We start from the raw sequence: 12,690 nt of genomic DNA on the forward strand, positions 1-12,690 counted from the left end.
TGGCTTTCTGCCTTCTAGTTTCCCATCAAGAGGGCTGTGTTGAGATTTCCTGATCTCAGTATGGACTCAACAGACCTCCTAGTTAGTATAGCAAAACTGACCGGACTCCTTGGCATCTTTTAGACCAACATTTTCCAGACTATGTTCTGCAGAACACTCGGGTTCCATATGATGTTAATAGGCTGAAACATGTTGCATTTGAGAAGAGGAAAACATGGCAAAAGTATGACTAGGAGCAAGGAATTAGATGTACCAGGTACGCATGCTGATAAAGAGGCTTTGGAAAAATAGATGCTTGACTGTAGTAGAGATGACAGAAAGGAGAAGAAAGAGGTAAAGAAAAGAGAGTAATAGTTTGTCTTACTACCTGGTCTCTGTTATTCTAATGGGTAACAGAAATAGCATGTTGGTTATTAAGGATGATTGGGCTTCCTGCCTTTGTACATTTACCCTTAGCGATACTGAAATAATTTTAGTTTTCCTATGTACACACAGTCTAAGTTTATTATTCCACATGATTTTAATGAATCTAAATTATAAATTTTAATGATATTATGTTTGCATTTTTGCTGTAGTTGAAGTTACAGGATATAACAAAATTTGTGGGGAAAAGAAAATTGCATGGTGTCGAATCCATATAATGTTTATCTAATAAAAATCCACTTGGTATTAATATATTAAAAAGTTCTTTGGTTTAGCATTTTTTTCCAAATTAGATTGATTGTAATAAATAGAACTCTCTGTAAAGTGTTCGTGATCTCTAGTTTTCTTTTTATTTTACTAGTTTTTGTGAGTTTATCCTGATAATTGCAGTTTTTTAATTTGTGTAACTTACAGGTGTGAAGCATCAAGTCCACATATTCATCCAGTTGGTTGGTGTAAAGAACATAGAAGAACCCTTATTACTCCACCAGGTGTGTGTTTTTTAATGTGTCTAATACTATTCATAGACTTCAAGAGTAGGCAGACTTTTTCTGTAAAGGGCCAGATAGTAAATATTTCGGCTTTGCAGACCATGCAGTTTTCTGTCACCACTAACTCAAAACAGTTGTAGTGCAAAAACAGCCATAGACAATAGGTAAACCAATGTGCATGGGTGTGTTGCAGTAACAGTTTATTTACAAAAACAGGCAGCCAACCTGCAGGCGTTAGTTTGCTCACCGCTGATGTACTTTCAACTATATTAAGTATTGCCTTAGTTCATAACAGAGTCTCAAATTTTGTCTTTCTTGGAAAAAAAAAAAAGTTCTGTTTTAAAAGATCTTTCATTTCTCAACTTGAAATTCATTTCTAGACTTTATATTAGTATATATTTAAATATATTGTCTAACCATAGAAGCAAATTGTCTAAGGCTTGAACAAGTCCAGAAAAATGGATAAGAGGGACAGCATTTGTGTGTGGATTGGAGACCAGACTTCATGTCAGCATCAGTCCTCACAGAAGCACAGTGTTCACGTTTAAGTGAGAAATTGAGGCTTTAGATTTTTTTACTTAGTTTAGAACTCACATGCTCACTTTTTCTTTTTCTGTCGTGATTCCTGGTTCCAAAATAGATTTTGCACCTTCATGCTAGTGGTGCCTCTGTGTTCTCTGAAGTTTTCAGGCACTTCTGCTGTCTGCCTCTGGTCATAGAGCCTTCTCAGCTCATTTGCTGTCTCTTTAACGGGGAACAGTGTAACTGCTGATAAATAGTGTCCTTGTTTTATATCATTTTGAGTTTATTTTATGTGCTAAAGAACAGATTCTGCGGTTTCTTCATAATCAAGACAGTGTATTTGTGCGTACATCACTACTCAAGGGGCCATGGCCACTCCTGGTATGAAAAGACAGGATCATCAAACAGAAAGCATCCCTGCGCAGTAGACAATTGCTTAGTGGACCCTTACAGGAGTAATGAAGATTGCCTTTATTACAGGGAGAGAATGAGTCCTGGCTTTACTAGGAGCTGTTTTTGAATGTAGCCTGCAGCATGTAAGCTGCAAGATTGGAGAGCTTCAAATTCTATTGGAATAGCTGGTTTCATTTTTACGTTTGTCTCCAGTTCCTTGATACAGTGTCTCACTTAGAGTGTCTGATCATTTACTCACTCAGGAGGACCTATCATTCATGTAATAGGCAAGTCAAGTCCTATCCACTCCCTGAGTTTTCTCATATAATAAAGGGAGGAAAGTCTCTGTCTTGACTTATTTACAGTACTATTTTGACAGTGAAACAGCATTGACATAAATCATGAAGGGTTAAAGCAAAGTATTGGCCAGGCACCTATGGCTCACGCCTATAATCCCAGCACTTTGGGAGGCTGAGGCGGGAGGATCACTTGAGCCCAGGAGTTCAAGACCTGCCTGGGTAACATAGTGAGACCCTGTCTCTATAAAAAATTTTAAGTCAGCCAGGTGAGGTGGCATGCACCTATAGTCCCTGCTGTTTGTGAGACTGAGGCAGGAGGATTGCTTGAGCCCAGGAGTTTGAGGCTGCAGTCAGCCAGCTATGATTATGCCACTCCACCCTGGGCAACAGAGCAAGACAGTGTTTCAAGAAAAAAGGAAAAAAAAAAAAAAAGCAAGCAAGGTATTAATGGTTTCATGGTGCCAAACGTAGTGCTGCCTGGAAGATTTCTTGTATTCTGCCTTCCTTTGTCTGTCCTGCGGCTTACAAAATAATAGTGGCCAGTGATTGCCATGGTTGCTTCTTTGCCACTATCACCATCTAAAATGCTGTGAGGATCCTTTTAGATGTCCCAGTTTGTTATCAGCCCTTCTTTCCGTACCACCATTTTTGGTCATGATCAGAGATCTGATTAATTAACAATGAACCAGTGAACAACAACGGGTTCCTGGTTATGTACCCTGGAAGGAGTGGTGTAAGGCGTTATTGCCGACTTCTTAACATGAGGCAAAGAACCAAGCCATCTATCTCCTTTCCTGGACGTTTATAATTCAGTGGAAGAGAAAAAAAAAATAGCTTTTTGACACATTTTAAAAATTCAAAATTGCATGTGAAAATACCAAATATACAACAATATGAATATACATAATGCCATTACAATAGTAAAAATGGTAAATTTTATGTTATGTATATTTTGCCACTATTAAAAAATGCAAAAATGAACAAACAAAACTGCCAAATTGTGAGACTGATTTATTGGGCATGTGCTGATGCTACTCTTTGCCCCATAACAAAAAAAGACACCCTTTCTCTGATCTGTTTTCTCTAAGGGCAGATTCCTGGGTCATCTCTGATCTGTCTGAAAAGAAGGATTCTAATCACTGGGCTTCCTAAGCAGCTGCTTCCTTCACCCCCTTGTACTTCACAGATTTCTCCATCCACTAAGCTGCCCTCTAGGCCACCACCATGTTTCCGTTCTTTCTAAACACGCAGCCTCTCTTTATTGTTCTTTTCAGAAATTAAAATCTTCATGCCTTTTAAAATTATTTTTATTTTGAATTATCCAAATTATACATTAATGCATGCTTGTTTTTAAGTTTAGAGTGAACTGCAGTTATCTCTATTAATATTTTAATGGTTTGTCCTTATGTGTTTCCAGGAAAGCATTTTTGCCTATGCGAAGTCACACACATGCATGTGTACACCTCAGTTTCATTTAGTAGAATGTTCTAATTTAAATTGTTTAAATTGTGCAAGATGTATTCCTTAAAAATGTCATAAAATGTATACACAGAACTATGTTTGCGTATTAACTCCATTTTTTTTTTTTTTTTTTTTTGAGACGGATTCTTGCTCTGTTGCCCAGGCAGGAGTGCAGTGGTGCAATCTTGGCTCACTGTAAACTCCGCCTCCTGAGTTCAAGTGATTCTCCTGCCTAAGCCTCCCGAGTAGCTGGGACTACAGGCACGTGTTACCACACCTGGCTATTTTTTTTTTTGCATTTTTTAGTAGAGATGGGGTTTCACCATGTTAGCCAGGATGGTCTCAATCTCCTGACCTCGTGATCCACCTGCCTCAGCCTCCCAAAATGCTGGGATTACAGGCATGAGCCACCGCACCCGGCTGCATATTTACTCTTTAAACATTTTATTTTGGAACAATTTTGAATGTACAGAAAGGTTGCAAGAACAGTGCAAAACTCACCTATACCCCTGACTCAGAGACCCAGTGAAGTTTGCCAGTTGTCCTAGTGATGTTATTCCTAGCAAAAGGATCTCAGTTGTCAGATCCCTCCAGCTTCTATTAATTAGGCTTTCCTTGACTTTTATGACCTTAATAAGTTTGAGGATTACAGATCTGTCATTTTGTAGATTGTTACTTAATTTGAGTAGGATTGGTATTTCCTCATGATCATACGAAGACTGTGCATTTTTGGCAGGAATATCATAGACATAGTGCTGTGTTCTCATTTCCTTCTCTTAGGTGGCTCATGATGTCAGTCTGTCTCTTTACTGGTTCGCTTTTACCACTGATGGATCAAGATGGTGTTTGCTAGGTTTGTCCACTAATGGAGTTATTTTTTCTCTGTAACTAATAAGTATTTTCTGGAGAGATACATTTTCTGGAGAGATACTTTGAGACTGTGTATCTCGTCCCAATGTCATTTGCTAGTTTTAGCATCTGTTGTTGACATTCCTAGCATGAATTATATTATTCTGACAGTGCTAAACTATAATTTTTCTTATTCCATCATTCCTTAAACAAAATTAGTTGATAGTTTCCTGCAAAGAATAGCTTTTCTTATCTTCCTATTTATTTGTTCAATTTATCTGTATCAGTGTAGACCCATAGATTACTATTTTTATCAGTGAGTTATAATTGATTGCTAGCATTATTTATCTTCATATTCAGATTTTCTCAGATAGTAACCAGTTATAGCCCCTTTAGGCACATTTCAGTGTCCTTTTGAAATGTTCTTATCATTTTTTGAGAACTTCTTATTTTCTGGCACAGCTAGGCTTATCTCATACTTTCCCTGACCCCATCTAGAGTCACCCATTTCTTCAAGGTTCCATGCTTCTTTTTAGTAGAGAATGATATTTAGAAACTAAGATCTGAACACTAAGTGTGCTTATTTACTACAAGAGTGTTGATGTTTCCAGGCCTTTCAGCTGATATAGCTAGGAAATACATGTGTATAAATATATGCAAAAATGTATATGTCTATTTCTGTGTCTGTTTATATATTGAAAACTGTGAATTTATGCCATTAGTTCCAATTCAAATCCAACACATCAGCTTCATTCTGGTTTCCCTCAAACCTGGCTAACATTATCTCCGATATATTTGCTGCTTTTCTCAGTCCCCTTTATGTGGCTAATTTCCCACCATACTGAGCCACTGTTTATTCCTGCTCATGCCTACCTAATGGATTTGGGGCCCTGGAGGGAACAAAAGAGGGCAGGAGGAAGGAGAAGATATTTTTACACATTCTATTAATAATGTTACATCATTTGTGTGTGTTTGTTGGAACTAACAATATGAAGTTATATCTGGAATTGTTCACATATTAATATATATAAACCTACCATGTTCTTTTTAATAAGTACTTTCTGCTTATGTACATTTTTTTGCACATTTGTATATTGAAGGTCATTTAACTTACTTAATTTTCACATTTACAAACAATTGTGTGTTGCCTTTATTGCATATGTCATATTTTTCTAGATTCTCCAATACAAAATTGCTAAAGGGTATTTGTGTGTCTGTCTTGTAAGACTGTCTTTATCTGAAAATATAAATTATATATATCTATAAAATTTTCATTTTAAAAGTAATAGACAAATAATGATCAAGATGAAAACAATTTCATTATTACTAATAGCTCTGAATGTGTGAGTAAAGTTGTCATGTATATATGAACATAATTTTCTAGATTATAATATTTTATAATTTTTGTTGGACAGTTTGTTATTCTTGCTATCATTTTGGTTAAACCTCATAGGATTTACATTTTTCTTTCTCTAGGTTATCCAAATGTGAAACATTTTTCTTGGGATAAATACTTAGAAGAAACCAATTCTTTACCTGCTCCTGCAAGAGCTTTCAAAGTGGTAAGATGATACATTTTATTAATTTGCGTGGATGAGATCATTTATTTATTGAAATTGAAGAACAGAACAAGATGGTATTAGTAAACCAGAATAGGAATGAGAAAAAAATAGAGCACCAAATAAGATGTTTTTGAATTTTTACAATTTTTAAAGTCAAAATTGTTACTGGGATTTTTGTTGTTGTCATCCAAAAAAATGCTTTGATTTTGGACTTTAAAGTCTCCTTGGAAAATAATTCTGCTTGATTCGATAGCATGTGGGGCCAGTTGTTGAAATCTTAAAGCAATCTTCTGTCTTTTTAGCTAGATGTTCTAAAAGACCAGAACAGAATATGAAAATATTTTTCAATAAAAACTGATGGATAATTGATTTGGATTTGTTTATGGCAAGCTGAGATGCTGGGTTTTTTAATTTTATTGCTGTAAATCAGCATGTTTAATTACCAAAATACAAGATCATCTGCTTTTATTACAGTATCTTTCTAACCCAGGGTCATTGCTTCTTGCATATAAAGTATTAAGATTCAAATGAACCTCATTTCTATGCAAGGAAGGAATAAGAAGTGAAATATATTTCTCATTTTTTCATCTCAAATAGCTTGCTTTATGATTTAGATTTCTCATGAATTTAACAGAAAAGAAAAATATATCAAATATTTATTTTTTTAAATGTGTCATGATGAGCTTATGATAAATAATTTTCTTTAAGACATCCTTTTATGTATAAATTGCTAGGATTTTTAATGTTAGAATTAATTATGAGGTATAGGTCCAAATTTAGAAGAAAGAACATAAAAAAATTTTAAGAGCAAAACCATAAGGCATGAAGAGAAACTATATCAAAAAATGTGTGTGATTTCATCTGATAGTAAGTTGAAGATTTAAAAAAGAAAACTGTTTATTTAGAGTTATGCCATATTTGTGAATTTTTATCTCCCACCCTTTAACTTTAAATTCTTGTCTGATGCGAAGCAGAGCTGCATTACACTTCATTTTAAACGAATAAAATTACATATGGATCAGCCTACATGTCTACTGTCACAACGGAGAGAAAACAGATTTCTCTAGTTTGGTCTTTTAGGTGTCTTGCATTGACTGCTCTGTGTTATTTATATAACATACTTAATTTTCATGGCAACCCTTTTTTTGTTGTTTGAGTCAGGGTCTTGCTCTGTTGCCCAGGCTGGAGTGCAGTGCCATGATCTCATCTTGTCTCACTGCAATCTCCACCTCCCAGGCTTAAGTGATCCTCCCATCTCAGCTTCCTGAGTAGTTTGGACTATAGGCACATGCCACCATGCTGGGCTAATTTTTGTATTTTTTGTAGAGAAGAGGTTTTGCTCTGTTTCCTGGGCTGGTCTCAAACTCCTGAGCTCAAGCAATCCACCCACCTCAGCCTCCCAAAGTGCTGGATTACAGGCATGAGCCACCACGTCCTGCCCAGCAACACTTTTCTTATACCCATTTTACAGAAGAGGGACCTGAAGCTCAGAAAATTAACTAATTTGCCTAACATCATGCCAAACAATCACCTTATCTTCCACTGTCTGTGAGTTTTTCAGAGGCTTATAAGTTTCTGCTGAGTACTGAGGCGTAGGTAGCTGTCGATTCCCCCAACCCATTCCTGGTTCTATCTTTTATGTTTGATTGCTAATTTTCTGTTTTAAAGATATCTTCTGCTTTTTGCCTCCATTACCACTTCTAATTTTGGTGTCTCATCTCAGCCACTTTAATATTGTTCCTCTCTCTATTTAAAAATAAATTTTATGCTTGTTGATTTTTGCCAGTACACCTCCAACTAATAAGAAAATTTTCTTGTCTTCCGTCTGAGTAATCAAATAACTACAGTATTTTGAATTTTACTCTGCTATTTCCCTTGCTCGTGCATCTGTGTTGGAATTTTTTGACAGACAGGGTGAAGTTCAGAGCTACTCTGGAAAGTTGAGAATTTGAAAGCCTGGTTCTCTTATTTTCTTTCTTTATTTAAAAAATGACAGCAAGTTCTAACCATTTAAAATTTTTCTGTCTTCTTTTATGACATCATTCTCTAAATAGCTCAGCTATTTCTTTTTTTAATTTTTATTTTTTTGAGACAGTCTCCCTCTGTTGCCCAGGCTGGAGTGCAGTGGCACAATCTCAGCTCACTGTAACCTCCACCTCCTGGGCTAAAGCAATTCTTGTGCCTCAGCCTCCCGAGTAGCTGGGATTACAGGTGCATGCCACCATGCCTGGCTACTGTTTGTATTTTTAATAGAGACAGGGTTCAGCCATGTTGGCCAGGCTGGTCTCAAACTCCTGGCCTCAAGTGATCCGCCCGCCTCAGCCTTCCAAAGTGCTGGGATTACAGGTGTGAGCCACTGCGCCCGGCCAGCTTTTTCTTCTTCTTCTTCTTTGTAACATCAAGTTTACCTTCTCTTCCTCTTTATCTCACTCTGTAAAATTTTTTGTTGTGGCAGAAACCTCCTCATGGATTCCAGAAAAAAATGAAGCTTGAGGTTGTAGACAAAAGGAACCCTATGTTTATTAGAGTAGCAACTGTGGCAGACACAGATGATCACCGGGTAAAAGTAAGTGTTCTGTGTGGGGGGTTGGCTTTGTCTTTTGTTATAAGATGTTTTAGATAAAAACTTTGGTAGATACTTAACTTGTGAAGTCCTGTAATTAGTAAAATCATAGGAATAAGCAAAATAATTGGCTGTGCATCTTTGTAAATCAGCATTCTTCCGGGTTTGTTCTTTAATCTGCATAAAACAATTTATCTTTAATTATGAATGACTTAATATTTTGAGTATGTATTTGGAGAAAGAAAGTAGATACAACACATTAAAGTAGTATTATATTCAGAGAAAAGATACTTCATTCTCTGATAGTATGCCCTTTTTTAAAAAAATTGAAGATTAATGTTTTTGTGGGGTAGATTAGAAGTAGTCTTTTTAGAGGAACATCCTATCTCAATATAGGCCAAGTAAAGATAAATAATTTCATGAATAAAATCAGATTTTAATTAGTTAGAGTAATAAAAGTCAAATGCCTCTTAAAAAGTAAGCAAATGTTTAGGGAGATGGGATCAGCTTGTTATGTCCAGCCATGATAAAGTGAAGTGGAGTTCAGGAAAGGAGCCAGAAGAGCTCGTCTCTGTTTCTTACTTCAGCATTAACTTCACCCTCAGACCAAAACAATGCCTGTTCTACTTACTTCATAAAATTGTTTGGAATTTCTATTAGGACTAAGAATAGTTATAACAGCAAGACATTAAATGTACATGATGTTTTACAGGGTAACCCTGTTCTCATGTTATTTAACATTTGTGGGAAGTATACATTGTTATCACTTTTACTGATGAGGCAGAGAGGCTCATAAAGATTAAATGAATTATTAATTACTGGCAGTGGCAGAATGACTTCTTAGTTCTAAGCTGTAGGAGTCTTAAGTTTATGCTCTTTTTTAAAAAATTACATTCTCAACTATCTCTAATAAGATAGTGTATAATAAAATAAATTATAAAATAACATGAAAAACTACACAAATGTGGTATTTCTATAGAATAGAAATTTTAACATTTAATTCACTGTTAAGATTATAGAATCATGTAGCATTTTAGAAAATTTTATAAATGCAAGACCTGTGCTAACCATTTTTTCAAGTGCATTTTCTTATTATATTTGGTAGTAATGTAAGTCATAAAGCAATCAGTATTTTAGAACTAGAAGTATTTTTTAAAATAAAATCTAGACAAGTAATCAAATACATTTACAATTAAGCACAATATTACTTTTATAAATCAGATTGCTCAGAATTGAAAAAAATATTGGTTTGACTGCATGAAAATTTAATTATCACATATGGCTGGTGGGAATGTGAAATGTCTCAGCCTTTCCAAAGAGCAGTTTGGCAATAGGTTAACAAAATCGTAGAATGTTGTTTATCCTTTCATTTAAGAATGTTAAGGGAATAGCCAAAAGGAATATGCAAAAATAAAAACTCCAAGGAAAATATATCAGTGCTGTTTATAGTACTTAACATTGGAAGCAACCACAGTAGCTGATGGGTAAAATGCATTACTCTTTATCTACATGATGTTAAAATTAAATATTTTAGAAGACTATTTAATACCAACAATTGAAAAATTCAGGTTTACATTATGTTATGATATCTGCTGTTGTTTTTTTTTTTTTACAAGAATACATATATAAGCAATTCTGGAAAGAATCATACCAAAGTAATGACAGTGCTTCTTTCAGGGTGCTGAAACTATAAATGGTTAGCTTTTTTACTTGTTTAGTTTCTGGAATATATATTACTTTTATAATTAAAAATGTAGATCAACTCTCTTATTTTACATATGAGAAATTTTTGGCCCAGAGAGGTCAAGTATGCTCAAGTGGGTGGTTCAGTTAGTTAACAGGAAAAGTGTAGACTAGAATCCACCTCTTAACTTCTAGCTGGATTCTCTAATACAACATCCTGGTCAGTCCATAACACCCCAGAAATACTGGCTATGAGGGGTACAGTTGACAATTATCTTTTGGTAATTACTGGAATTAATTTCATAGCTGAAGATGAACCATGGAACAAATATCTGAGTATTTATGAGGTCTTTAAAAGGCTTGTATACAGGGGTCAGTGACTAAGTTTCAGAATTCATCAGAAGCTTCTGAGAATATAAAAAGCCTGCAACAGTAGGAGTTTATCTAATAAGTGGGAGATTAGACAGCAGGAAAACTCATCTTTCTTTTTTAAGAAGGAAGAAGAGGAGGAAAATGTAGACCAAGTTATTAGTGTAGCTTAATATTTTAAGGTTTTCAGGGATAAAATCAACTCAAGTAAAATCATCTTTTAAGATTACATATTTCACACCTTGAGCTATTATAGTAAAACATTTTTAATTGTTCTATATTTGATCAGATGACATTGAAGAAAAATGGCCTAGAATGGTTTTGCTCTCATTTATGTTTTTAGTAATAGAAGATTATTCCTGCCTCATTCCTTCCCACTCCCCAGCCTGGCTCCCCAGAGGCAAAAACTGTCAGCTCTTTTAGCTCTTGCTTAGGACCTTTTTATCTGTAATTTTCTAAAATATTACCTATATTCTACTCTTTCTCAGTTCATCAATTTTAAATATGGTTTATTTTCTTCATGTTGTGGTAATTGAAGATTTAGATCTTGCCCTTCTTCCCTTCCCCTTATCTTTTCAGTAGTTATTTTACATTGTTTTGTTCTCATTCACTGTTGAGCAAAGTAGTCTTTTCCTTGTGACTATTTTTCTGGGAGTCAGTAATTTGTTCATAGTTTAGTTTTTTTGTCTTCTTAGATTTTTACAAGTGCAACAGTGGATCTGACATGCCTTTGAGTCAAAAGCTCAAGTATATTTTTCAGTACTCTATCTTTTTTTTTTATTATTATTATACTTTAAGTTCTAGGATATATGTGCACAACGTGCAGGTTTGTCACATATGTATACATGTGCCGTGTTGGTTTACTGCAGCCATTAACTCGTCATTTACATTAGGTATTTCTCCTAATGCTATCCCTCCCCCTGCCCCCCACCCCATGACAGGCCCCAGTGTGTGATGTTCCCCGCCCTGTGTCCAAGTTTTCTCATTGTTCAGTTCCCGCCTATGAGTTAGAACATGCGGTGTTTGATTTTCTGTCTTCGTGATAGTTTGCTGAGAATGATGGTTTCCAGCTTCATCCATGTCCCTGCAGAAGACATGAACTCATCCTTTTTTATGGCTGCATAGTATTCCATGGTGTATATGTGCCACATTTTCTTAATTCAGTCTATCATTGATGGATATTTGGGTTGGTTCCAGGTCTTTGCTATTGTGAATAGTGCTGCAATAAACATACATGTGCATGTGTCTTTATAGTAGCATAATTTATAATCCTTTGGGTATATATCCAGTAATGAGAGCACTGGGTCAAATGGTATTTCTAGTTCTAGATCCTTGAGGAATCGCCACACTGTCTTCCACAATGGTTGAACTAGTTTACACTCCCACCAACAGTGTAAAGTGTTCCTGTTTCTCCACATCCTCTCCAGCATCTGTTGTTTCCTGACTTTTTAATAATCACCATTCTAGCTGGCATGAGATGGTATCTCATTGTGGTTTTGATTTGCATTTCTCTGATGACCAGTGATGATGAGTATTTTTCACAGCAAAAAAAAAAAAACTACCATCAGAGTGAATAGGCAACCTACAGAATGGGAGAAAATTTTTACATCAACACTCTATCTTTATCTTTTTCTTTTCTTCTCGAACTCTTTCTCATACTCGGCAGCCACCTATTCCACTGTGGGTGGAAATACTCTAAGCCTGGTACAAAGCTTTCATCCTGACACTTCTCTTTGCTGACAGACTAGGTTGTATTTCATTTTCCTGGATCACATACTTTGCTTTTCTTGGGGTATTCTCTTATCTTGCTGACACACGTCTTTTCATATTTTCTATGGGGTTTTGATTCTAAGATCAATTTATTTCTAAGCTTAAGAAAGACTCATTGCAAAGAACATTATTTTAAGCACATATATATATATACTTTTACTAACTGCATTCTATTTCATTATATGAATATACCATAATTTATTAACCAGTCTCCTGATGATGGGCACTGTGGTAACTTCTAGTTGTTTTCTAATACAAACAATGAGTTATTGAGATTATCAAGTCAAAATTAATGTCGTTTAAGT

The 12,690-nt window shown here is 35.3% G+C and overlaps 1 protein-coding gene across 14 annotated transcripts in view; it reads left to right on the top strand.

Annotated features, from left to right (window-relative positions):
• L3MBTL3 (L3MBTL histone methyl-lysine binding protein 3) overlaps positions 1 to 12,690 on the top strand; it is a 127,887-nt gene that overhangs the window by 63,716 nt on the left and 51,481 nt on the right. For all 14 annotated transcript variants that reach the window (XM_063813457.1, XM_016956299.4, XM_063813462.1 and 11 more), the window contains 3 exons: positions 838 to 914; positions 5,915 to 6,000; positions 8,456 to 8,566. In XM_063813457.1, the coding sequence (XP_063669527.1) occupies positions 838 to 914; positions 5,915 to 6,000; positions 8,456 to 8,566 (274 nt within the window). The remainder of the gene's footprint in view (positions 1 to 837; positions 915 to 5,914; positions 6,001 to 8,455; positions 8,567 to 12,690) is intronic.

The sequence above is a fragment of the Pan troglodytes genome, chromosome 5 (genome assembly GCF_028858775.2).
Source record: "Pan troglodytes isolate AG18354 chromosome 5, NHGRI_mPanTro3-v2.0_pri, whole genome shotgun sequence".
Taxonomy (NCBI): Eukaryota; Metazoa; Chordata; class Mammalia; order Primates; family Hominidae; genus Pan; species Pan troglodytes.